This window comes from Pollachius pollachius (genome assembly GCF_949987615.1).
Source record: "Pollachius pollachius genome assembly, chromosome: 1".
In the NCBI taxonomy this organism is placed as follows: domain Eukaryota; kingdom Metazoa; phylum Chordata; class Actinopteri; order Gadiformes; family Gadidae; genus Pollachius; species Pollachius pollachius.
In genome coordinates this window covers 10,073,521-10,100,622 of record NC_136934.1, presented here as the reverse complement: position 1 = coordinate 10,100,622, position 27,102 = coordinate 10,073,521, and the positions used below count along the sequence as shown (strand labels likewise).

Genomic DNA, 27,102 nt, shown 5'->3' with positions numbered 1-27,102 from the left:
ATGGAGTCTACACACCCAGAGAGGCGTCTGCTCCTCTTGTTTTTCCTGGTCGCGTTCATCAGCCACGTTTGTTTTTGCACCAGGAAAACAACCGTTCGTAGATCAGGTGAGTTAAAAAACTGAAATGGTCTGCACTATAATTAAAACTTCTACTGTTTCCTATATGGTTGTTATTATGGCTAATGTGAATTTATAGTGTTATTGGAGGCTTGCCACAATAGGCTTAAATCATATTCTTAATGGGTATTTTTTGTTTTAAACTAACGAGCCATTCAATTTAACTTGTAATAGTAATGTACTGTACTATTATTACAATGTATGCAAATGTGAGCTTATTATTATTATTTCCCACTTTCTTCCTAACACTAAAGGATGCAATTTGCATAAACCTATATATATATATATACACACATACATTGTCATTGTCCAGGGATTTTGCAATAGTATGATGCTGATGATTGACCATATTAGTAGTTGTTTGATTCTGTCAGAGCACAGTCAAGTTTCGTGATAAACCAGTGGGGACACAATGTCGAGTCCTGTCAAGTTTATTCGTCTCACAATTGCAGTCTCTAAAGGCTTCACATGCCCCCCTAAAGACAGCACTCTCCCACCCCTAACCATAGGCCCAACCCATTACCCCTTACCCACCAACACTTTGGACCGCTCCAAAGAGCGAACCGGCGTGCTGAAATACAAGCCCTGAAAGACTTTCTGCACGACTCTCTTTGTTGTCCTTTTCATTCCCTGGCTGTATCTTTGTTTCTGTTTTTCTTCCCGCTGCCTGGTCTGAAAACACACAAAAACATTCCTCTCTCCCTCTTCCTGTTCTTCTTGTACCACAAACAAATATCCCTTTCACTGGCCCTCTTTTAGACAACCCAGTTGTGTCTGGGTTGTCTGTTCTTGTTTGGTTACCTGTCAAGGGAAATCAGTATTTGTTGTCCCCGCAAAGTAATACCACAAGGCTTTAGAGTCAACACATATTGCCTTTAATGCTCGAAATTGCCCGAGATAGCCGAATGTGTTCCAAGGCAGAGTTCACCCTGGCCTTATCAACCTCAACCTTTATATTTGTCCATAGCACGCCTGTTTCAGACCCATTGAACTGGCTGTTGCTTGTTTTTTCCTTGTAAAGCCAGACATGGGCTACGTCTCAGACCGCTCATCCTCCTGTAGGAGAGGGGTTAGGGCCTTATCTCCCGGCAGGGCTCGGCGGTCAGAACCCATGGCCCAGCCTCAGATAGAGCGTTGAGGGTTTAAGCTGACAGACTGTGACGTTATCACACTCCCAGGACACATGTGTCTAGAAATGAATTCTTCTTTACAAAAAAAAGACAACCTATTTTCCTTTGAGTAATAGTCCTAATGATATAATTAGTATTGTTATTATGATTATGCTAATTATGGGCTGCGAGTGCAATGGGGAGTCACTGCACCTGCAAAATATACCTTTATGTTCAAACCACATCCACTGGGCTGAAGCTTGGAGCCTTTTAGTCCTTGGAGGTAGTAGAACTATAGAGCTCAATGGGAAATTAAATGACACAGTAATTGATACACACCGAGTAAGCCTGCATCCTTCAAGTAAACACAGTGTATGCCATTGGTCATAGCATTAACTCCATGTTCCCGAGTCCTCAGGGTCAGAGGGGCATTTGCTGGCGAAGGAATTAAGCTGACATACTGTATCACACACTCCAATGGAAACAGGAAGGGCATGGGGGGGGGGGGGGTGGCAGAGAGACAAGAGAGAGGAGGAGAGCATTCAGAAGGTCAGGGGAAAGGTAGATGTGTAATGAGGCGAGAGCAATAGAGAAGAAGACACAAGCGCAGCAGAAAGAGTAGAGCGCGAACAGAGTAGAAAGAGCAATAGAGCCACACATGGCATTCCACTTTCTGATTGGTTCGTTCAGCTTGATTTCTGTACCTGTTCTCGTAGCTGCTCACAGGTGATTGGCCGAGATTGTATGTGATCGTTCACATGAGATTGGATAGCACCAGGTTAGAATGATCCAAGTATTATCAGGTATTATTGCTGATATTATTGATAGATTTTGTTAAATCGACAATGACACACAATTATTGACAAATGAAAATACAGTTCATATGATATCTTGAATGTTGTGATGTCTGGATGGGTTTGACACCATGTGACTTTGTGGGTATTATAACGTAAAGATGCAAGAAGAGCATTGTGAGAGCTTGAGACGGCCAAAGTGGTCAGCAGCGAAGAGGCAGATCTGAGTAATAGATGTAAGAGATGCCTCGTAAATTCTGGGGGGGGGGGGGGGGGGGGGGGGGGGTATTCATAAAACGAATACACACACACGATCCAGAGTATGGATGGGTGTGACTGCTCCTCCGGTTGTCCCTCTGAGATGCATTCAGGCTGTAGAAGCACAACGGGTGCAGCCTCTTGACCTTTGCAGGTGTCATGGAAGTGCACACAGGGCTTAATGCCGTGCACCACGGAGGTAGTGACACTTGCACTCCACGACTCCCCTGGGCATTTTTTAAAACGTCACATACAAATATATGTCAAACCAGCTCCAGTTGCTTCTTTTTAACACTTTCCCAAGGTGTCAGCACTCAACACTTCAGGTTTGATAAAAGAAAAATGTGTGTAACAGGGCTATTTTTTCAAACTATATTATTGGCTTTTGTAACATTATTTAGGTCATCACAATGATGCAAGTAGCAAGTCCCAACCAGTCTTGAGAAATATAGAGAAACTGTTATTATTATGATTGCTTATTGGGTAAAGGCAGAGATACAAATATATGTAACTTTGTATCTATCTGTTTCTATCTGTGTGTATATTATATATGTGTGTATATCAGTCTATCTATCTATCTATCTATCTATCTATCTATCTATCTATCTATCTATCTATCTATCTATCTATCTATCTATCTATCCATCCATCCATCCATCCATGCATCCATCCATCCATCCATCCATCCATCCATCCATCCATCCATCCATCCATCCATCCATCCATCCATCCATCCATCCATCCATCCATCCATCCATCCATCCATCCATCCATCTATCTATCTATCTATCTATCTATCTCATCCATCTCTCTCCCCCGCTCTCTCCCTCTCTCTCCCCCCCCCCTCTCTGTCTTTCTCTGTCTCTCTCCCCCCCCCCCTCTCTCTCTCTCCTTCTCTTCCTATCCATCTATCAGTCGGTCTGTGTGATAACAAAATCAATGTGCTTTTTAGCAGCTTTAGGACAGCATAGTTTAATAAGTAAACAGGTTTTGCTTTGGGCATTGAACATGTGTTGAATGTTTCAGCTGAAGGATTGATAGACTGCAACTTCTTCTGTTACCATCCAATAGAAATTGAGGTTTAAGCAAATCCTAACCTTGCTCAAAACACAATTCTTTGTGTTTTGAGATACTTTATTATTTTTTCATGCAAAAGGGTACTCACCAAATGTTTGGTGAGCCATAGTTGCCCTACTTTAAGAGTGCAACCTTTTCTCTTTAACAATATTTTCAGAAGACAAGGCTACCCTCCAGATGACCCGCTCATGTCTCTGTCTCCCTGTCTATCTGTCTCTGTGTCTGTGAATCAGATCGTCTGAGTCCTCCTCTGGACATCCAGCTGGAGACGGTGAACTGCACCGCGGTCAACGTTCGCTGGAAGATGCCTCGACGGCATGTCAGTACCATCACTGGATATAAGGTGAAGTAAAAGATGAATACACTTTCCACCACGCAATCCTCATGTTAGCGTTAGTGTGTGTGGGTATGTGTAGTCAATTCAAATTGTATTTGTATAGCCCTTAATCACCATTACAGTCTCAAAGGGCTTAACAGGCCAAATATTTATGAAACCCCCCTGACCCAAGCCCCCAAAAAGGCAAGAAAAAAATCCTTTGTATGTGTGTGTGTGTCTATGTGTGTGTGTGGGGGGGCTATGGGTTTCATCAAACCTTGTGAATATGTACAACGTGCGTTGAAAAGTCTTCAGTGCATATAACTGCACAATATGTAGAACAACCAACATTTGACAAGTTTACTAAAAAATGTAGAGGAGAATCCAGATCTGGGAGGATTTACTAAAGTATCCCTAGAGAAACCTACCTAATAACACCAAATAAGTAAGATGCAATACGATATGAATGGAGCTGAAGAGTGCTTAGACTAAGGCTCAAGCTGTATGAGAAGGGATTAAACCTTAAATTGTCTGTGAGGTCTTATGTACTCAGTGGTCTGCAGGGTCAAATACTAAATTTACCAGCAGCAAATGATGGATAGAGTAGAAAATACTTGCATATTAAAACAATTGCTTGGTCTGCAAGTAAAAATATGCAATTCTAAAAGATAGCTTTGGACCCTGATGGCCTGTAGAGAGTTGGAGATAGAATATCATCAAATGAAACTGTGCCTTGCCACCCATTGTCATGCCTTTGAGATTTTTCCAATCACAAAATGTACTGAGCAAATTACAACATGGTCAGACTCTGAGCCAATCACACCACGGACTGAGCCAATCACAGAACATCAGAAGCAACGGCTGGGTTCACTATTCAGTCCAATTCAACAGTGTAGCCATCATTCATGAAAAAGCCGTAGGGCTAGTGTAAAATCTTTCTATGAGTCAACAAATATAAATATATATTCAAAATAATATAAATATATAAATACATATTCAATACATCCATGAAAAACCAAAAACACTTCACACATCAAACAATCCTTCCGAAATCAAACCGCCCCTGAGTTTTGTTTTATGTTACACAGAAAGCCAATTTTGCCTGTAGGCTACTGATGTAAACAACCGTTCCTAGTGGCTTTTAAGCTGCCTGTCAAAGTTATTGTCCAGTGCAATGTCCTTGGGAGCCTGCTTGCCATTTGAACATTTCTTGGTGTTTTAAAAACCAACTTCCTTCACTGTGATGTTTTTCAGCTTTTGGGCAGCCTCAATACTTACCTATAGTGCTTTCTTGATAGATTTTTGATTTAGAGTGAGTTTGGTGTCATATGATTCATTCTGGTAAATACATATGGAAGAAAAGATGGTGTGATTTCTGAAAAGTTGTTAAGTTGGCTTATATAATTTATAGAAGCTACACATAATTATCAGTGCTTCCTTTAGATTTTCATTTTGCTTTTTCTCACAAATATAGGACTGCAGAATGAAACATTTTCGTGATCTTTTCTTACAGTGCTTGTAATGACCTGTAATGCCTCTTTAACACAGCTAACATTTCATTTGTAAAATTTTGTTGTTTTATGGTTTTTCATTCATAAACTAAACTTGTTCATGCAAAAATTATCATGCAGTGGTGGTGCAGTTCTTTGAGATATTTGACCACACAAATGAAGTAATTCAACCTAACTTTCTGCTGTGTCACCCAACAGTGTATTGTTTTTTAAGTGCAGGTATGTATTTACTGAAAGTTTTCGTTATTAGCTCTATTCTCAAAGAGAGCGAGAGAGAGAAAGAACAAGTATCCATGCTGCATTCAATGTTTTTAATTGTATTTCTAAAGGTTGTTATGAGTCATCCAATAAAGCGCAGATCAGCAGGTGTTTATGAACATATGTCTGCACTTAAGAGGATTAGTCGCAGAGCTACTCCTCCGCTCAAAGCTAAGCATGTACGCTCAATCAGCCAATCACTTGGGATGTTGATGCTGATCTTGTTTTCATCATAGTATTCCCTCCTCTTGCTTACGAATCTTCAGTGTCACGTAACAATCTGTTGCCGTGTGCCTGATGCTGCTTTGATGTTGGCAGGAGGACTTCTAGGTTTGGGAACCAGTTCTGAAAATACAACTATGTGATATAACTTATGCATGTTGTGCTAGGACTGTTTTTGTATTTGTATGATACACAGATTCAGTCCATTCAGACACTTAAATCATTAGCAATGGTTTTAAAAATGGGTATTTGATATAGCCAATTTAATGATACTGCAGAGGGGGGGTAAAGTAATAATTATAACATAACATTTCTGTGTTTGTGTGTGTGTGTGTGTGTGTGTGTGTGTGTGTGTGTGTGTGTGTGCGCGTGCGTTCGTGCGTGCGTGTGTGTGTGTGCATGTGTGCTTCAGGTCTTCTATAAAGAGATGAGGAACAGCCGTCCAGGGGGTACAGCCTCCATATTGGAGGTTCCTCTGAGTCTGGACATGCTAACCACTGTAAGTTAAGCTGCATTTACTTAACAAAGCCTTTTCTGGCTTGATTAGTTGTGAAATACATAACCCGAGGTTCATGTTAAGTATTTTAACTAGCTAGTAAATCTCTCACTTCCTGCCATTCATGCCTCTTTTTCTAATAACTGTAAAAAATATTATCTTATTTTTGGCAAGGTTGATGGACTGCGGTCCAATTTCTCCCCCTCCGCCCCTTTCAGATATCCTACTTTGCTCTCTGAATTTGCTCCCATCTCCCTGCAGATCCTTTTAAACACTGTAGCTCACCTTCCTCCTCCAGTCACTGTGATAGTCAGTGTCCGCAAAATGTATAAAATCTCCTTTTAAAAAAATAAAATCCTTCCTGTTTCAGGTCCCAGCCTGCTCTCTATTATCAACTGCTCACGTCCGATTCAGTACTTGACTTCTTTATAATTGAAAGTGTTCTTTTAAAAAAAACATAAATCAACCCATTATAAAGCCCTTTTAAACATGAAATAAAAACCAATGTCCAAGCTCACGTTTTATCTAAATTCCTTAAAATAATCCTGACGGTCAAAAACTCCTTAAGTCATTAAAAACTGGCTTGGGCTGCAAACCTAGCACTTGAACCTCATTAGTGAGAGTGACTTATGACATCCTTATGTATACTGCCAAAGGTGAATATTCCATTCTTATTCTACTTATCTCGGCTCTAGCTCAGGAGGTAGAGCGGGTTAGCTGGTAAGTGCAGGGTTGCTAGTTCGAGTAACTCCTGACCTAAACTGTCGCTTTGCATGGCTGACGCCGCCTTGAATGTGTGCTTGAATGGGTGAATGTTAGGCAATATTGTAAAGCGCTATGGGTGGCCACTGGTTACTTAAAAGCTTTATATGAATGCAGTCCTTTCACCATTTTACTAGATTTGACGGCTGAGTTTGAAGCCATCAATCATATCAATCAATCACTTTACCTGATAGGTTGCATAACTGGGCTGGCTTTTCTACTAAAGCTTTAAAAAGTGGTTTCAGTCTTGCTTGTACATTTTTGTCTAAAAATACATATAATTCAGCACTTTTTTCGTGCTTGGATTATTAGACTTCCTGTGATTCGGAACACAATGGTGATCTTTGGAAAGTAAGTCCATGGAGGCGGCTAAGTCAAGGAAATGTTATTCCAGCAAACTCCCCTCCTTGACACATGATGAATTTGGAATCAAACAACTTGTCTGAATCTGGGCAAGAGGAGCAAACGCCAATATGCAGATATCTCGGCATGTTCCTTGACCCTGCTCTATCTAAAACCTGACAAAACAGAAGTTATTTGATTGGACCTGCTAGCTGCAGTTTGTCAGTTTACTGGTCCATTTCACTCAAAATATAAATTCTACTGCTTCTAATCTTGGTATCATCTTTGAACAGAATATGACATTTGATCCTCATGTTACAAAGCTTGTCCAGTCCAGTTCTCTTCAGCCAAGAAGTATCGCTAAGATCAGATAGAACCTGTCTGCTTCGGATCTTGACCTATTAATTCAAACTTCAATTTGTCTCCCGTCTGTATTATTGTAATTCCCTCTACAGAAGCCTCAGTCATGCTGCTCTTACAGTTCAAATTGCAGTAGCCAGGCTTCTTACTAGAACTAGCCGTCGGTCCGACATTACTCGTGTTCTTGCGTGTCTCCATTGGCTTCCTGTATGATTTTAGAATAAGCTACAAGATCCTGCTGATTTCATACAGGGCAATGCATGACCTTGTTACTCATTTGTTTGGTCATTCACATATGTTGTATGTGTGTGTTAAAACGTGCTATATAGATACTGTTTTTCTTACTTAACTTAACACGTGTTGGGATCCGATGCCTTAAAACAGCCCACTGCCATTTATAATGTATCATCATTCACTAAGCTCTGTTGCAAACCTCACTTCTTATTTAAAAATCCAATAAATGCATGCTCTCTATTTATCAATAAGGAGAGTTTTTTCGTTTTTTTATTTTTTTTTCAGAATTTAGGGTTAGGGTTAAAGTTAGAGATCAGAATTGGATGATTTGGATATTATTAGTCGTAGAATTCTGGCAATCATTCAATTATGACTGTTAAGAAGCTAGATGCTTGACAACAGACATTTTTGACTAAAATGTGCTCTTTATTTTCATAGGGGCAGTTTGACGGACAAGCAAGTTTCGTAAGTGTTATTGTTTTCAAAATCACAAAATCGTAATTTATAAGATAATTTATTAAACTGTCAATACGTCATTCCAAAAGTTAGCGTCTCTTATTTTAGTTCCTTGTTTTGCTCTCCTTTGCTTCGGTCCTGCATTGTACAGGATGTAGACATTGGAAGCCTGAAGGTGAACACTCAGTACAGAGTGAGTGTGGGGGCGTATGGATGGGCAGGAGAGGGAAGACCCAGTATGCCTCGAGATGTTAGCACCTCTGCACAAGGTAGGACTATAATGTTCAGAATCACACCTGCATGTCAACGACAATCTCTACATGCTAATAACAAAACAGACATGCTGATATATTCAGCTGAAATCTACATATATATGTAAATAACAGCACGTGCATGCTAATAAGTATAAGTATAACGCTGTATGTTAATTACAACCTCTTTATGCTAATAACAACAGCTGCATGCTAATAACAACACCTGTTTGCTAATAACTACATTAAAAGTGAATATCACCTATTTTCTAATGAGTACTGCTATAGGCTAGTATCAACACTGATTGCTAAAAAACAACATCTTAAAGGTAACGTTGGCAACACCTGCATGCTAATAAATATATCAATAAAGAGACTTGCATGCTTTACTTAATTTACATGATGCTCATATGACGCTCCATGCTGTTAACCTGTTAACTGCCTCTGAAAAAAACACATGTTTAAAGTGGTATTTTATACTTAACAGAAATGTGCATGCCCCCATCGCCACCCACCCAGCCAATGGTCGCGGCAGTGTCTGAAACAGAGCTTGCGTTGTCATGGAAACAAGGAGAAAGTGAGGGAAGCGCACCTGTCCTCCACCACCTTGTTGCCTACATCAGGTAGGAGATATAGCTGAGTGTCTCCATGACGATTGATTAAAACTCTCTCTCACTTTCTCTATCCCTCTCTTTTTCTCAAATTGCCATACAGAGGCTGACACCTATACACACACACACACACACACACACACACACACACACACGCACACACACAATTATAAATTGTATTGCATCAAGAAGGGATTTGTTGATTATAGTACACACAGGGTCAGCAAAGGTGCAATCAAATGCATTTTCTGTATCAACAAAGCACAAAAGAACGCCTACAACAACCTATTTTTTTTTCGGGACACATAAGAGATACATATACCAGCTGTACCCATATCACACCAAGTCCCCCAGTCGGTCCCTGATTGCCCGTTCCTTCTTCTTTATGTTGAGCAGACAGACTGGTGGGGATCTGAACATGGAAATCTTGTTTTCTGTGGAGTCCTTTACACAGTCAAACACTGGTGATCTACATGAAACACTGCTCATGGAGCCTTCAACGGGCCTGCTCAGTACAGGCTCCTTTTGTTATGACATGAGGGTCACAGGGGACATAAGAAAGAATGAGGGCTATTCGTAGCATAGCTTTCTGGTTGCAGATATTAAGGCAGGGGACAAGCCAATAGATGCGCAGACACATACATTTGCACGCACGTGCACGCACATATGCACGCGTGTGCACGCACACACACACACATTGCCAACTAGACTGGCATGTATTTACCTCACAGCCTGTTGTCTCAAATTAGTTGTTTTCAAAAGTGTTATCTTCTGTTCTCTAATGATTGGCCACCCATTATGTTATTATTTCCAGAAAAAAGTTTCTAAGAAATTAGGAAATGAAAGAAAAACAGAGAGGAACAATAGATGAAAGACTGAAATAAACCTAGCCAGGAAAGAATGCGACTGAATTATTAAAAGGAACACAGGGTACCATACACCACACAGCATTTGTAAAGGCAGTACAAGTCCTCAATAAAGCATTGAGGACTGAAGGGAGGAATCCAGAGCCGTGAGAGAGGGAGGCAGAAACACACAGAGAGGGCATTAAACTGTTGGGTTAATGTGACGACTTTACATGAATCAGATTCCCGAGTTTGCATGCAGAAGCTCCCCCCCACCCCCTTTCCACCAAGAGTCATCTCAGAGCCAAATAGTTTGCCTCTAGACATCAAACAGAACCCCTCTGAAGAGAGACACTTTAAGGCTGTGGAGATGACTCTATTCAGCAAATTGTTTTGGCCGCAGGCATCTGTTGATCTGGCTAATACGGTGTTGCACTCAAGAGACCGCTGCTAGCCGTGGAAGTCAGAAGAACTGGGGGGGCTGGAATGTAGAAGAAACAATCTGATGTCTGGGCCTTCAGCTTGTCTGTTTGGTGTTGTTTGGTTGTATCTGCCGTTCCAACTATGTTTCCCAAATACTGCACTGTAACCAACTGTCCCATAACTTGTTGTCGCTTTGTTAATGGAGTAAGTGTGTATTTGATTCTAAATAGTAGTGAATAGGATTCAAATTGTACTTGAAAATGCAAACTCGGGAAAGGGAAATCCAAGCACCTCTGTCTTATACGCACGCACGCACACACGCACGCACGCACGCACGCATTCACACACAAACACACATAACACACAGACACACCCACACATACACACACAGGCAGAAGTATGTTGTACCTGTAATAATCTGTGCAGGCTGTGTTTTTCTGCGTGCAACAGTGTCAGCGTCTTAGTGGCTCTTTTCATCAGAGTGAAGGCAACTCATGTCCAGTTTATTGAGTAAACAGGGCGCCTTGGAGGCTAACCCTGTAAGTCTGTCACCCATGCCGGCATAACAGATCTTACCAAGGTCTTACTGTGGTCATTTGCTATATGTCATCCCCTCTCTCTCAACCCAAAAACCTAGCTGAAAAATATCCAGTGTATTGAGCAAATATTTCCATAAACAGCATACACTCCCATTATACCTCTTCTAAAATGTTTCAGTGAGTTGTTCTCTGGTTTTCTCATCAGACCAGAGATGGACACTGAGTGGACGTACATCCGGGAGCCCATTGAGGCCACCTCCATGGTCCTAAAGGGTCTCATGCCCGACACCGAGTACCAGTTTGTGGTGAGGGCCGCCAACGTGCACGGGGTCAGCCCGCCCAGCCAAATCAACACGCCCGTGCGCACCCTCGGTAAGGTCAACAACAACTCTCCAGCTGGCAGGGTGGAAGTCCTGCACGATGGCCAGACGCAGACCTACTGTGTAGCTCATGCGTTCGTACATTGAGACTTGCATTGATTTTAGTTTTGCTCACAGCAGACATTGAGGATCAAACCTAGTACCTTTCCTGTTTATAATGGAACTCTCGAGCCACTTATTTGCAGACCAATTCGTAGAAAATCTACTGAGTGTAAATTCAGATTACAGGTTATCCTTTGCACAATGATGCTTAGATAGACTGTGGACATTGCTGCTTCAACTCAGAATATGTTGGCTAAGAATTGATCTCTCTAGGCACAGCAAAGAATTCAGTTATCAGCCACTCGCTTTATAGAAGTTGTATACAAAGGACTCACAGTTATCCTGCTCAGATGCTTCTCTTGCTGAACCCGTCTTTCTCAACCAAAACAGCTACTGACTACGGCACATTGAACAATAGTTTTGCTTGTTGGTCTGCTGTTCCTTTGGTTAGATGATGTGCTTTTTTATATCCAACCTAATAATAGATATCATCTCTTGAACATTTGGTTGGCAATTCATTTAAGATGCATTATTCTCATATTTGTTGAAACTCACTTAATATTCCGAAAGCAATTAACAAATCAAATGCTCGGACCAAGAAGTAAAAATAATCGGGTATCTGTGGCTGACGCAGGCCTGTAATAAGCCTGTAAATGATTAAACAATCAGTTTGTTTCATCATTTAATTTGGCCTGAATGAAATGATTGGATGGCCTACCTGTCTTTCTACCTACCTACCAGTTACCTGCGCACACTCTGCTGTGAACTCATTGTACATGACCAGACTCTTCCACAAGGCTAGGCAGACCTAGGGCTAAAGCTAGCGAGCTAGTCATGTTTTTTAGGGGGTTAGCCTTGGAGGAAGGCCTGAAGTCAGGGAAGGGATTTCTTTGCAGTTGGATACTTTCAAAATCTTGCTTACTCCAGCTGTTGTCTTCAAATTTCCTACCCTAGGTATGACTACTTTCCTCTACATGTATTGTTCCTCGTCTGAACTATGGTTTGACTGCAAATTCATTCTTTGTTTGCTGTTTTGGAAGGGCGGCGTGATTCAACAATTATTAACAGTTTTACCTCAATCTGTTTGCCTCAGCTCTGAAATTTTGATCAACACACCTACGCACACAGACACATACGCACAGCAATGCCATTCAAGCAGGTAGTGTGCAGACACAACCACTAATACCAGCTAAGCCCAGTAGGCTTAAGGTTGAGTTTAAGTGTGTTTCTGTGCAAGTATGTGTGTCTGTGTGTGGTTGTGTGTGTGTGTGTGTGTGTGTGTGTGTGTGTGTTTGACTGTGTGTGTGCGCGTGTGTGTGTGAGTTTGAGTGAGTCTGTTAGCGTATACCTGTGCATCTTAGCTTGTGTGCTAGCATGTGTGTTCAAGAACGTTAGCATTTGTTTGTATTGTTGAGCGTGCTTCGGTTTCCAATGCATCACCTTTTCGCTTTACACCTGGGCATACTTTCCGTTCTATATGACCACTTGCCGAGCCACGGCCAGGGATTACTGCCCGGCCACTAAAGGCTGAAGAATACGTTCTCTTTTTCAATGTGGTTGTGCGAGAGCATGGTATGCTACCTGGCGTGCCATGCTGGAATACGCAAGGGGGTTTATCGAAATAAGAACCTTATTTGCTGTTGGTATGGTGAGTGGCACAGGGCAGGAAGGGAGAAATAACAAGAGAGAACTGGTGATGAATAGAGGACAGAGAGACGGGAGAGAGGCAGCGAGAAGGGGGAGGAGACGGATGGTGGAGAGGGAGGGGAGGCGTGATTGAGACAAGATGAAGAGAGAGAAAGAGAAGCGTGGTGTTTCTCAGCATGGGTGAAAAGCTGGTATTGTTCCACTTCTCTCCAGACAGGATTAACAGACCAACAGACCTCTCCTTCACCAGCAATAACCCACACGTACTCGCGCACACACACACACACACACACACACACACACACACACACTCAGTGGTTGTTGGGACTGTTACACAATAGTAGAATAGGTTGTGACTGTTTTTAATGGTTGTTCCCTATTCTAGTCAAGTTCATTTTGAGCTAGAAGTTAATTTCAACAAATGATCAAAACTGTGGATGCAAACTGTTGATCAACTTCAAACATTTAAGATTCAAATGTATATATGAAATAGGTATACATTTTCACACGAAAAATGTGCCTTTCAGGAAACAAACCATAAAACTTTTAAAATCTACACCTACGTATACAAATTAAATTCTGCTACTTGTGATTGATTTCTGCCCCGTCAATACATACCGCGCAATTTGTATCGTAATCCATTTGCACCGACAGAGGTTTGATTAAGAAGCCTCACTTTTGGTTGTAGCGCTGTTCAATTATCTCACCACGTTGCACTGGGTCTGGCTTCATCAGCTGTGTGTGGGGAGCAGTGGTTGTCTCTAGGGACTGGTCTGTCTCTAGGGAACAGCATACCAAAACTGCTATTGGCTGGTCGGTAGAGACCCGCCACTGGGCCAACTGTCCCTGTGGTGATCATCATCGTCATCATCTCCTCACCATCACAGGCCATACAATCTGTCTACCGCTCTTTTCTGCAATAGAAGACTAAGGTCATTGTTAACTATTGAAAATACTCTTATTTGTTTACTACATTGTCGATTTCACTGTTCCCTTGGGCTAACACAGTTTGTTCGCTGATGTTAACTGATGTTTTAAAAAAGAAAGCGAAAACTGTGGTTATCGTTCATTGTGATGTTCAATATTTATTCATCAATCGTGCAGAGGAAGACAGAGCAACCACAAAGTCGACCGACATATTCTGTTATCCGCTATCTGAATCATAAGTCCTCGCAGTAGATATGTATTCATTACAGAAACACAAATAATAACTGTTTTAACAAATAACAAATTTTCTGTAACACCAAAACTCCGTCAGGACTCCCATTATTAGTTTGAATACCACTCCATTCGCTTCTATGACAAAGTACCAATCCGTCAACAGCTCCCTCAGACGTCGGCAGCGGAGACTACGGACAGCGCTACAATACAGACTCCACGGCCAAGGATGACGATAGCTTTGACGTTGATGATTCCGACTATGATATTTTCATTGAAGAGGTGGGTTATTGTAGTTAGATAGATAGACTAACAGACAGACGAACGGGTGGACATATATTCTTTCTTTATCTACTCCTGATACATCCTCATAAGGACGTCATTTATGATCTTTCTCTTATTTTAGTCGATAAATATAAAAGGCCACTTTCTGTTCTTTTTGGCTCTCAAATCCTTAAGATTTTAGTGCTTTACCTAAGAAAATGTTTTGAAGGACAAAGTTTCTCTGTGTTCCCAAAGTAATATCAAGCCATTAGGTGGAAGGAACATTGATTGGGCTCAATGAGCAGTCGTCACCATGAGGCCTCTCTTGCAAATAGCCTCCTCCTACATCCCATAATAAACCTATAACATATTCACTCTGTCCGTAGTTGTACCCAGGAGCCGGGGAAGACAACCGCAAATCCCAGCTCCGCTCTCGCCCTGAAACGCCGTCCGGGCGAAATGTTGTCTACCGCATGAACACCGCCACCCCTCCTAAGGTCACCAACCCGGACGCCTCCGCTCTCCCTGACCTCCTCTTTCGCCCGGTCTTCTCAACCACACCCCAACTGAAGCCTGTCCCTGTTCCCAAGACAACAGACACCCCCACCACAACTCCGGCCACTACTACTACTAGTACTACTACCAGGTAGTACTAAGGGGTGTTGGACTCCCAGCCGAAAGGTCCTGGGTTCAATCCCTCATTAACTCAGTTCACCTTTAAATATCATCACGGGCGCAAACTCCCGTGACCTCAGTCAGCTTCTTAATTACCTGAACTCGTATTTCTTCCACAGTGATGGTTTGCAATGTTTTTTTTCCAGTGCTTTGCAACATTTGGAAGCAAGCCTGAAAAAAGCCTTTGTTATTAGAAACTATAAGCATGTTGTAGGGTTTAGTCGCCCTATACCCATCCAGCCATTTGTCTTTCAAATCGGTTGATGCAGTAAAAGCTTTTAATAATAAATACTTCACACCTCAACATTGTTTGAGTTGTGTAGAATTTGTTATCCAAAGCTTCTATTCACCTTACTAGAATGAGTTGTGACTTTTAGGTTTCAGGGATTTGCCCGATGGTTGTATGCGTTACCTTTTCCTGCTCTGGTGTCTCCCAAGAGTACAGGGGAGAACAGAGAATGGCACGTCAAAGAGTCTTTATAGAATACATATGAAAACCCTCACTGTTAAATGTAATGTGTTCTCAGAAAAAGCCACACGGGAGAGCAATTTATAGGGCTAAATGTAAAAGGGAGTGTAACAGCACTCTCTGGTACTTAGCAGCTTGATATCTCGTTCAAGCCAGCAATAAAAAACATCAGGGGAAAAAGCAGTTAGCCATTATTTCTGGGACTCACCTAGAATACTGTACATTTTTCTATTATTGACTATATATGCTGTCATGTAGTCAGTAATGGACAGTATTATAGTCAGTCAGTTACAAAATAAGAGACTGTACACCTGAATCTATTACTGACTGAATATATACGAAATACGGTCAGCATTACAGTCATTCAGCGACAATACACAGACTATATCTTAATCTATAAGTGACTATATAACTGTCCTATTGTCTGTAAAAGTCAGTATTATAGTCATTCACAATGTAACAGACTGCATATTTTAATCTAACATTGACTATATAGCGCTCCTATTGTCAGTAGCAGTCAGTACTTCAGTCAGTCAGTTCCAACATTACAGACTGTATATCTTAATCTAATACTGACTATATAACGCTCCTATTGTCAGTAGCAGTCAGTACTACAGTCAGTCAGTTCCAACATAACAGACTGTATATTGGTCATCGCTCTCCCCTACTAGCACCACCCTGGCGCCCACCACCACCACGGCCCCCACCATGAGTCCGTGGATGGGGGAGGTCCCTCGCGTGTACGAGCTGACGTGTGATGACACCGTCTGCCCCCCGGAGAGCTTCTGCCTGGGCGACCTTGACAGCGGGGGGTCGCGCTGCCACTGTAACCTGGGGCGACGCGGAGACACCTGCTCCGAGGGTGAGACGCCACCCCGCCATGTTGTGGGTCACAGCCAGACACACACACTCTCACTAACACACACACACACACACACACACACACACACACACACACACACAAACGCAGACGCAGACATAGCCTTGTGGGAGATAATCCACCAATCGTCAGATCCCTGGGTGATGCCAAGGAGCCATCACAAGTATACCTAAGAGCTGATAATGATAACAATTATCATCATTTATTGCACTTATATAGCACTTTTCAAGACACCTAAAATGCTTTACAAAGTGAATGTTGGGGGGGGGGGGGACCTGATCCAATTCTGCATCAGTGAGTAAGCATCAGCAAGCAAATAAGAAAGCAAATAATCTAGATCATGGGAGATTATGGTTGGCATTCTCCTCCATATAATAAACTAATGTAGCTGTGTTTGTTATATGTATTGTCCTCTTTCTCTAGTGGTTCCAATAAACTTCCCCAGGTTCTATGGCTACTCACACATGACCTTTGAACCTCTGAAAAACTCCTACCAAACCTTTCACATCACCATAGAGTTTAAGGTAGGCCCTTACTTATTATATTTGTTAATTTTTCTTAAGGTATCATCTGTTGTATTGCTCACATATATATATATATATATATATATATATGTATATATTCATAATAGTACCAACTGACAATAGTCAGTTCAACAAGAGTTGAAGGTCATTTTCTTTTACAATTGTTGTGGTCTACATTATTCCAACAATATTCAATAAAAAAAGATTATATTCTACAATATGCCTTGAGGATGTGTATTGAAATATTTATTCAGTTGAAAAAGATAGTAGTGATTTGCCCTTTAATTCCTTCTTATTTTCAGTTTGTATCTTTTTAACAATAAGCAATAAAAAAATACAAAACAATAACCTTATCCAACCAAATATGGTTTCAAACAAACTGTGCTACCACTTAATCTGAGTACTTCCCTAGGTCCTTCCCATTCTCGCCCTTTTATCCTAAACACCATCACCTGGCTATACTAGGGCCTGATGCTCTGAAGGTATGGAGAGGAAAGGCTTCACCACCTTAATGAGCTTCTGTGCTACAGGCAGACTCAGAGGATGGTCTACTGCTCTACTGTGGGGAGAATGAAGGCGGACGGGGAGACTTCACCTCTTTGGCGCTGGTGCGGGGAAGGCTACACTACAGGTTGGTTGGTGCAAAGCCCTTCGTAGACCAACACAGAAACCAATCAATCTCAATGTTCAAAGAATACAATGATGAATGAAATGGAACTAACTTTAGTATAAATAAAATTCATAAAAAAGCAATTATGATTGATTAAAAGCAAATACATTCCAAATAATTTAGTGGCTAAGGTGTTGGACAAAAAAAAGGTTCTGGGGTTTAACCCCCCAAAATTAAAAAATGCTTTGATGATAACATAACTTTTAAAGGAACTTTATTGCGTACGTTTCGAATACATTTGTTCATCACTATTTCTTCGGCAGTGAAGGGTTGCATTGTTGGACCAAAGGGGTGTTACCTGGTCCTTTCCTAGGTTTAACTGTGGGACCGGGGCAGCCCAGATACTCAGTGAGAGCAGCATTGTCCTGGGCCAGTGGCACACGGTCACCATCTTCAGGGACGGGATGAGCGGCTGGCTCCGTCTGGACAACAACACCCCTGTGTCGGGTCGCTCGCAGGTAGCAGCAGCACTCAGAGGAGACCCCATTCAGTTAGTAGACCGCAAGTAGACAACACACACTGAAGAGCATCGGACATTTTAGACTACTTTAACTGTGTTTTTAAAAAAAAAATTGTCCCAATAGTCAAAGTTTTTTCTTTTAAATTTAATTACATAATATTACGCTTCATTCTTAAAGGGCCTGTACACGAAGATCACTTTTCGGTCTCCACTATACGTGGGCGGTTCCCCAAGTGCCTATTGGCTGCTCAGAGCGACAGGGACCAACCGTGGCTTTGCAGGGTGTGTCCAGAGCCTTTCCTTTAATAACAAGCCAATGGACATACGACCATGGCCATTGGGCAAAGCCCTAAGTGGGGCTGATATCGGTGAGTAGATGTTAAATTGTGCATTTTATCACGTAAATATTTACTAGAGAATTGTATACAATATACATATGCAACATATGTTACATAATATTACAATCGAAAGATATACTTACACAAGGAAAGGTAGTGTCAACACCTCTGACTATGGCTTGACACAAATAATGACGACAACGTAGAGAACATAAAGAATGATTGTTTGGAAATCTTGATATGAATTTTTAAGTTTTCTCTTACATTTTCCTCATTCCTATCGTTTTTTTATGAACTATTTGACAGCATAAATAGAAATAACACGAGAACAAAAGAACATCCTCTTTGATTCATGTTGTCCAGGCCAGTGGATCATTACCCTGCCATGGTATTGATGAATAGATTATCTCTGCTGTGCAGCTCAGTAAAGACAGCGACCATTGATGTATTCTGACAGAACTGTCAGGGAATCAAACCACCCGCTGCTTGTTTCAAGCAGCTTCTGTGAAAACATACATAAAATTCTATTGAAGTTCATGTGCAAAGGGGCATTTGCATGGAGTTCAATACATAAATTTCAACATAAAATCTGCACAAGTTGAACATGGACTGGTTGTTGGATATCAATGACTTGGTGCCAGTCTGGATTGCCTTGTACAGCACATACTTGAAAGGGTAGGCTTCATATGTATGGTGAGTGGATAGGGTCAAACATAAAAACAACAACAACATGTATTCATGCACATATGGCTGTGTTTGTTGTTTGTGTGTGTGTGTGTGCGTGTGTGTGTGTGTGTGTGTGTGTGTGTGTGTGTGTGTGTGTGTGTGTGTGTGTGTGTGTTTGTGTGTGTGCGTGTGTGCATGTGCCAGGTGAGTGCAGTGACAGTGTGTGTGATCTGGTCACCTGTTCTAACGGAGGGAGCTGCTTCGCCAACCGTGCCGACGGCTACATCTGTTTGTGTCAGCTGGGCTTCAGAGGAACTCTGTGTGAAGACAGTAAGACTCCATGCTACCACACACACATACACACACAGACACATGCAGGCGCACACACACTTACGCGCGCACACACGGACAGACTGATAGACACACTTACTTTTAAATACATTAATACAGACAGACACAAACCTTTACATACATCAACACACACACACACACGTGCACACACAGGTGAGCACACACATAGACACACATTCATAGAAACAACTGACTCTTATGATTGCTGTTTGCATTCAGTCGATCTGTGCTTCAGTCGTGCGGTGACGACTGTAACAGCGACCAACGCGGTATACCTGAGTTCAATCTAAAATAAAACACGGTCACGCTCGCTCCAGGCAAGGCTGAAGTAAAGCTCCTCTGACACCCGTGACCTTAGGACCTGCTAAAGCGCCATCCCTCCACCTCTTCTCCTCCTACCGTCCTCCAAAGCTTTCTCGTTGCTGCTGCCCCTCTTCAACGAGACTCTGCGGTCGTACGCGGCCGTTCCCTGGCCCCAGGCCTCCCAGAGCTACCTGTCCTTCACCGAGTTCGAGATGACCTTTCGACCCTCGCTGGCCGACGGGACGCTGCTGTACAGCGACGACGCCCGGAGCGGCGACTTCATCGCCATCAACCTGGTGGACAGTTACGTGGACTTCAGGTTCGACTGCGGCTCCGGAAGCGCCACCATCAGGTACTGAGGGACGAGAGACGCGCTGAACTCCTCCCAGACGGGACGTTCCCGTATAGGACATGGGACATAGTACCTGGTATAGTACAGAAGTATACACAGAGATAGTAATCATAATGGCAAAGAGGTAGACGATTAAAAAGTAAGAATATGCAAAAAATGAAAAACTAAAATGTACACAAAAATATAAAACTAATTGTTTATATATATATATATATATATATATATTTTTTTTTTTTTAATTAGAAGCAGACAGTAGACGAGAGTCTGTTTAATAATTTAGCATATTAAGTAGACTAGATGGGGCAAGATAATGATATTTCATCACCAAATATTTATTAGGTGTTTTACCTAACCTTAATTAGGTCTGATTAACTTTGCACACATTGCCTAAATAAGTATGAATTTAGTACCTGAACTGGACTACCCCTCTACAGGCCAGTTTCATCACCGATTGACTCATCTTGTCTGGAGGGGAGTTTGGATTTTGTCCATAATGTTTTTTTTCTGTTTGAACATGGCCCTCTCCGCTCTACTCCCAGGTCAGAGGTCACATGAATGAACCGCTTGTTGCCCTGTGTCTTAGGAGCCTGGAGCCCGTTACCATGGATACGTGGCATGAGTTGAAAGTGTCTCGGACGGCCAAGAGCGGCATTCTACTAGTGGACAACCAGAAGCCAACAGAGGGAATCGCTGAGGTACTTTGAATGTTTGTTAGATATTTTTTGTATATATATTTTTTATTATTGTGTATTATGATGTACCTAGTTACTTGTATTGTATTGTATTATTTACTATACACCTTAAACAATTTCATGATTCAGCATCATGGCCTCTGGATTTCACCTTTTTATTTTATTTCTGCTATAAAGGGAGCCTTTACTCAGATCAAATGCAGCTCTCCTCTGTATATCGGGGGAGTACCAGTCTACGATCAAACCAAACCCAGCGCAGGTGTGATAAGACCTTTCACTGGCACCATCCAGAAGGTATTGTCATCTATCAAAACAATCTACGTTACTCTGTGCCTCAATGTATCATTTTTAATGTTATTTTTGTGATTGGTATTTATAGATTGCTTATTTCAGCATCTTATTATACGCTGAGCCTACTTATTAAGCTCAGGATTCTGAACCAAACTGACAAATGTATTGTGTTAACATTTAAACCATATATTTACTTTGTTGAAATAAAGAAGGAATCAGAACCAAAACCAAACAATAAGCAAAACACAGACAACATTGACAGGTGAATTTTAGGCTTACAACAAGGAGAGTGGGATATAACTAGGATGACATCTAGTGGACAAAAGAACAATCACAACACTGAGACAAGTGGCAGACTAGTCTCACAGATCAGACATTATTTGAATACGTTCAGTCTAATGGCATACAAGCTCAAATCTGGATGAAGTTTCACTTTCTGTTGCTTTCTATTTGTTTAGACCAATCAGTAAACAAACTCAGCAGCAGAACTAAACTGAAAAAGAGTGTAATGTTTCAAATAAACACCTTGTAGACGGGCCACTGTAGAAATACACCTGAAACTAATTAAAATCCTTATAGCCCTGTTTTAACATAGTAGAACTGGTGGATCTGAGATTAGTGGGCAAACAGACATTGCTGCGACGTACAACATGATTTTTCCAGTCCAGTTCATCATTTGTAATAGATTTGCTGTTCTTTCCATTTGGCTAGCTGGTGCTTAACGACCGTGCCATCTCAATCACATCTGGTTCAGCTGGAGGGGTAAACTTGGCTAACGCAGTTCATCCATGTGTGGACAGCCCCTGTGCCAACGATGGGACATGCAGGCCAAAGTGGGACGGCTACGAGTGTGACTGCCCCCTAGGGTATGATGGCAGACACTGCCAAAAAGGTCAGCCTCTGACAATAGGAGCATGTCATGTCAGAAAGATCAGTAGAGAGTGTTTCGAATTCTTGGGACCGGGACCTAACTTATATTAGGGTGACCTTTTGGTAACTTCTATGCTGTTTGATGATATCGTTTGGATTTAAATAGGGAATAGTTTGGTCTCACAAAGGTCTTGTATAGTGATTAACATCCGCCTAAGTATTCGTAGACATGTGCTCATGGACCAACTAATAAACACTAAGTTTCACACAAAATTCCAGAGATTCAGCAAATATAATTTTCTTGTAAAAAGCAATATTTTCACTTTTGTCTTTCATGCTTATTGAGGGGTTACAGAACGGTGCATTTTCTCTTGAAATAAAATACATTGTAATGTATTAGACAAATGAATCCCCTCTAAGCCTATCTGTGCCTTCCCCCCCTTGCTGTCATGCTTTCGTTGAGCAGAATGCGGAAATTACTGTCTTAATAGTAAGTTCTATTCCTCTATATACACTTTAGAATAATACATTTTTTCTTCCTTATCTTTTGTTGCTTTGGTTCATACACATATTCTTAGTGCCACCTTGTGTTCATTGATAACAAGTGCAATATCCTTCATCCAGCTGTGACCGAAGCCATCGAGATTCCACAGTTCATTGGACGAAGCTACCTGACGTATGAGAACAGTGACATCCTGAAAAGGTTAATGTCTCAAATACACATGCACACATGCATACAAATACAAACTCTCTGACTCACACACACACACAGAGCGACCCCCATTGTCTCTGACATGGTGTGGTTTTGCATTTAATTCCATGTGCATGATGGATCGTTACTGCCCTTGTTGAGTCATGAAAGCCAGGTTGGTACAGTCAGTACAGTACAAATAACTCAATTTATTTCATCCCGCCAACATTTATTTTTCCTGCTCTGTTCCTCGTGCCTGCTGGGATGTCTCTGATGGTCCAGGGTGACGGGGGCCAGAACCAGCCTGTTCATGCGCTTCAAGAGCACCGCCAAAGGGGGCCTGTTGCTATGGCGAGGCGACAGTCCTATGAGGCCCAACAGCGACTTCCTGTCTATGGGGCTTCAGGATGGAGCACTTATCTTTAGGTAGGTGTGTGTGTCCTTGTATGGGTGTGTGTGTGTGTGTGTGTGTGCGAGTGTGTGCCCTTGTGTGTGTGTGTGTCTGTGTGTGTGTGTGTGTGTGTGTGTGTGTGCGTGTGCGTGTGTGTGTGTATGATATATAAATATCATATATAATATATATATACATATACATATATACATACATACACACAAACATACACATATATATATATATATATATATATATATATAATCACTTACAGAAGATAACAATTAATATATATACAAAAATAGTTTTAGTATGTTTGACTTGCTGTTAGGATTTGCATCATCATCAAAGTATCAATTCATCAATCCAGTTAAAGTGATGTCGCCAAATGTAACACTACGACGAGTTAATTAATCAAAAATGAGCAAGCTGTATTGAAGTCAGTGCAGCGATTTATATTTCTCCATCGGTACACCGGCTGTATTGTCTATATTTATACCACATGGGGCGCTTTGCGACGAAGGGAATGACTGAATGAATGAATTTAATGAGCTGAAGAATGTTATTTATTTAAAACAAAGATGAAAGATCAACGTGAGTCTGCTGAGGTCATGGATCCTCTTGTTGTGCGAGAGGTGCGTTCTTCCTGCAGGCTGGTCACTGCTCTGTGGTCACGGTGAGATGTTACTGGGCCTCTCATGCCGTGTGTGTCTCAGCTGGAGAAAAAAAAGACATCTGTGCTGCATTAGGGTCTGAGTGCAAAAATCCCATAACATTTTATTTTCAGTAGGTCTCAGTCAAATAATACCGAGACAAATATAATACAAATACAATACAATGACATCAAACATACGACTTTAGACCGGGACAGAAGGAGGTGCCAATAGGAGAAGCCTCTTCTCTCCATCTGTGGCAGCAACAGGGCAGTGACCTGGAGCTAAGTGGGAAACAGGTGGGAGATCTGCCTGCGCTTCTGGATCATCCGGATGCAGAAGCAGTATAAATTCCTGCTGCTTCTTCCACCTCCAATCCCATTATCGACTTCAGAGTCTCGTCAGAGGAGTTCAGAGTCTCTGGTTGGATAAGGCCAACCCTTGGTCAAGGTTGACATGCGGGGAAGAAGCTTATTGATTTTGTTCCCATTCAAGGGGAGGTTTCCTTACTGTTCAAATATATGGAGACATCTGCTATGCATCAAGTCAGCGATGATCACCACCTATCCACATGGTCTTGGCTTGGCCCACAAGATGAGGAGCTATGGAAAAAGGAGGCTCAGTGTCTCCAAGTTCCAGGAATATGCGTCTCAGAGTCCAGAAGAGCTTGACAAAGTGGATCAGTGGCCCCCATGTGTTCAGGTCACCCAGAGCCAGATACAGCTGCACCACTGTGGTCCTGTTCCAAGCAGCACGCTCTATGAAGAGAACATGACGAAGCAGACCACTTCATCCAGGTTTTATAAGCCTTGGCAGCTTTGGTTTGTAAACCCTTTGCCCTTGATCCCGGGAGGGATTCTTCTGATTCATCTTATCAATAGAAAAAGAGTTGTTGATGGCAGCCCTATATAATACATGTAGGTATCCCATTGAATTAATCAAGTGACATAAGAATCAATTTTATTTTTTATTTTTATGTAATTCTAGCAACCAGTGAAATAATTGGATCCAATATTTTAATTGTTAATGTATGTTTTGCAGCTTTACTTCGGGGGGAAATATTGTTGTGGTGTTTAGATCAACGTCAAAACCAGTGGAAAGATTTAATTGCAATGTTTCGGTTGGATTTACTTCCCTAGGCCTTTGAAATTCACACACAAACACACACACACACACACACACACACACACACACACACACACAAATACAATCAGCCTATTCATTTTCCTAGAAGGTGCTTTGCCGAAAAATGTAATGGATTCTTGGAAGTGGCACTATAAGTGACAGTTTCACAATAAAAAAGGCTACATAAGCAAATATTCAGGTGTTTGAGAGTGTGTGTGAGCGTGAGTGATACTGAGGATAATACTGATAGTAGATGATTCCTTTAGTAGTGATGTGTTTTAAGGGAACCTTTGTAAATAGGCAATCCTCTCAATCTTAACATCATATGTATACACAGCATATTGCACTCATTAAAGGCAGTTAGCTGTGTGTATCATGATCATTAACTACAAAAGTGATACGTGGAAATAGACAACCAAGCAGCACCTCTTAGTAACATGCAGGACATGTCGGTGTGGACCTGCAATTAATTTACAAGCATCAACCTTAATTTCCTTTCAACTTAGTGCACTTTCATTTTGATCATCAACAACATGGCTTGAATCCCCTTATCAGACCTCAATGTGTGTGTATGTTTTTATGTGTTGCTATAGTTACAACCTTGGCAGTGGGTCCGCTAATGTGGTCGTGAATGGTTCCTTCGGTGACGGACGGTGGCACAGAGTGAAAGCAGTCCGGTAAAGTGCCATCACATTACCTTTACTTTCACCTTCATAATGAAGAACACACATTTTACACCTGTTTGAGTTACAGGAAGTTAAAGTGAGGACAGTTGTAGTAAAATATAATGAAAAGTATTCTTCGGCAGGCTTTGTTAGATGCATACAGTAAATAAATTATACTTTTTAATTTTTAAGTAATGCTATTGATGGATTATTGCTTTCATAGGCTAACAACTATGGATACTTTTCCAAAGTTGTTAAACTCATGTATGTCTCTCCAGGGATGGCCAATCAGGGAAGCTGACAGTGGATGACTATGGCGCCAAGACTGGCCGCTCACCTGGCAAGATGAGACAGCTCAACATCAACGGCCCTTTATACGTTGGTGAGTTCCCTTTCTGGTGGACTTCATGAGCAAGATTCTACAAAGGTCAATCTACAATTGTGACTGGTATTTTTGTATTAAAATTTATGTTGATGGGGTTCCCCGGTGGCACAACCGGGTAGAGGGCATACCATTAAGGCACAGTCGGAATCGCAACGACCCGGGTTCGATTCCTGCCTGTGTTCCTTTGCTGCATGTCCTCCCCTCCATCTCCCATACCTGCATGTCTATCTCAATCTATCATTAAGAACAAAAATGCAAGAGGTCGTAGGTTGGGCATATGGTTGTTGCAAATCTTTTCATTGCACAATCTATTCAAAGTATAATATGGAACATTTCCACATAGAAATATGTAAAAGCAAGTAGATATATTTTGCTGGGTTGTGTTCCAACAATGGCCAAACTCTGAGAAATCCATTGCCTTTTTCAAGGTAATGTGGGTTCTCATTGATGGCCTGGCCTTATACCCCTTAACCTCCTTGCTTCTGGGAAATACCAGGAAACCGGTACCAAGAAGAGACATCCTTTATTGATATATTTCAATGTCAATCTAGCTTACTACGATGTGGGACTAGGAGAAGTGGCTCCTGGCAGCTACCAAGCTAACTTTCCACACCCTCATAAAGATATTTTTTTGTGTGATTGTTTTTGCCACAGATTATCTCTCTAAATCTGCATTTGAATGCAGAATCTGCCATCAACATGTATCGGATGTGTCCTGGACTCCTAAGGCTTAGTTATGGTTCCATGTTAATGTGCTTTGACGCAGTTGTAAACCCTGTTTTGGTTCCGTGTCGTGTTTTACTGAGTGGACAAATCACAGCCTTTGCTGATGCTTCGCCTCGACGGAAGGTTCCATTTATTGGGAGGCCCACGTCACGGCAATGCGGGGGACGCAAGGAGGGTCTGCAAGGACGTACTGGGTCCATAAACCCTTACATTGCGTCGACTTGGAGCCATAACTAAGGCTTCAGATGATCAGCTCAATGACATAAATTAAATAACTAACAGTATGTTTTCTCCCATGAAGGTGGCATGAAGGAGGTAGCCCTGCACACAAACAGACAACATGTAGGAGGTCTGGTCGGCTGCATATCCCACCTCACACTGTCCACTGACTTCCACCTTGGCCTGGTGGAGGATGCCGTCGATGGCAAGAACATTAACACCTGCTCTAACTGA

At 41.8% G+C, this 27,102-nt stretch overlaps 1 protein-coding gene across 1 annotated transcript; it reads left to right on the top strand.

Annotated features, from left to right (window-relative positions):
• On the top strand, nt 1–27,102 carry egflam (EGF-like, fibronectin type III and laminin G domains; the record flags this gene model as incomplete). The annotated part of the gene is made up of 25 exons (XM_079751472.1): nt 1–106; nt 3,589–3,698; nt 6,075–6,161; nt 8,295–8,321; nt 8,464–8,581; nt 9,051–9,186; nt 11,187–11,353; nt 14,375–14,490; nt 14,859–15,118; nt 16,288–16,478; nt 16,920–17,020; nt 17,551–17,651; nt 18,004–18,148; nt 18,329–18,518; nt 19,359–19,484; nt 19,917–20,160; nt 20,744–20,855; nt 21,030–21,146; nt 21,855–22,035; nt 22,480–22,503; nt 22,638–22,716; nt 22,987–23,130; nt 25,467–25,550; nt 25,817–25,920; nt 26,951–27,102. The coding sequence occupies 25 exons, from the start codon at nt 1–3 to the stop codon at nt 27,100–27,102; spliced, it is 3,222 nt and encodes a 1,073-aa protein (XP_079607598.1).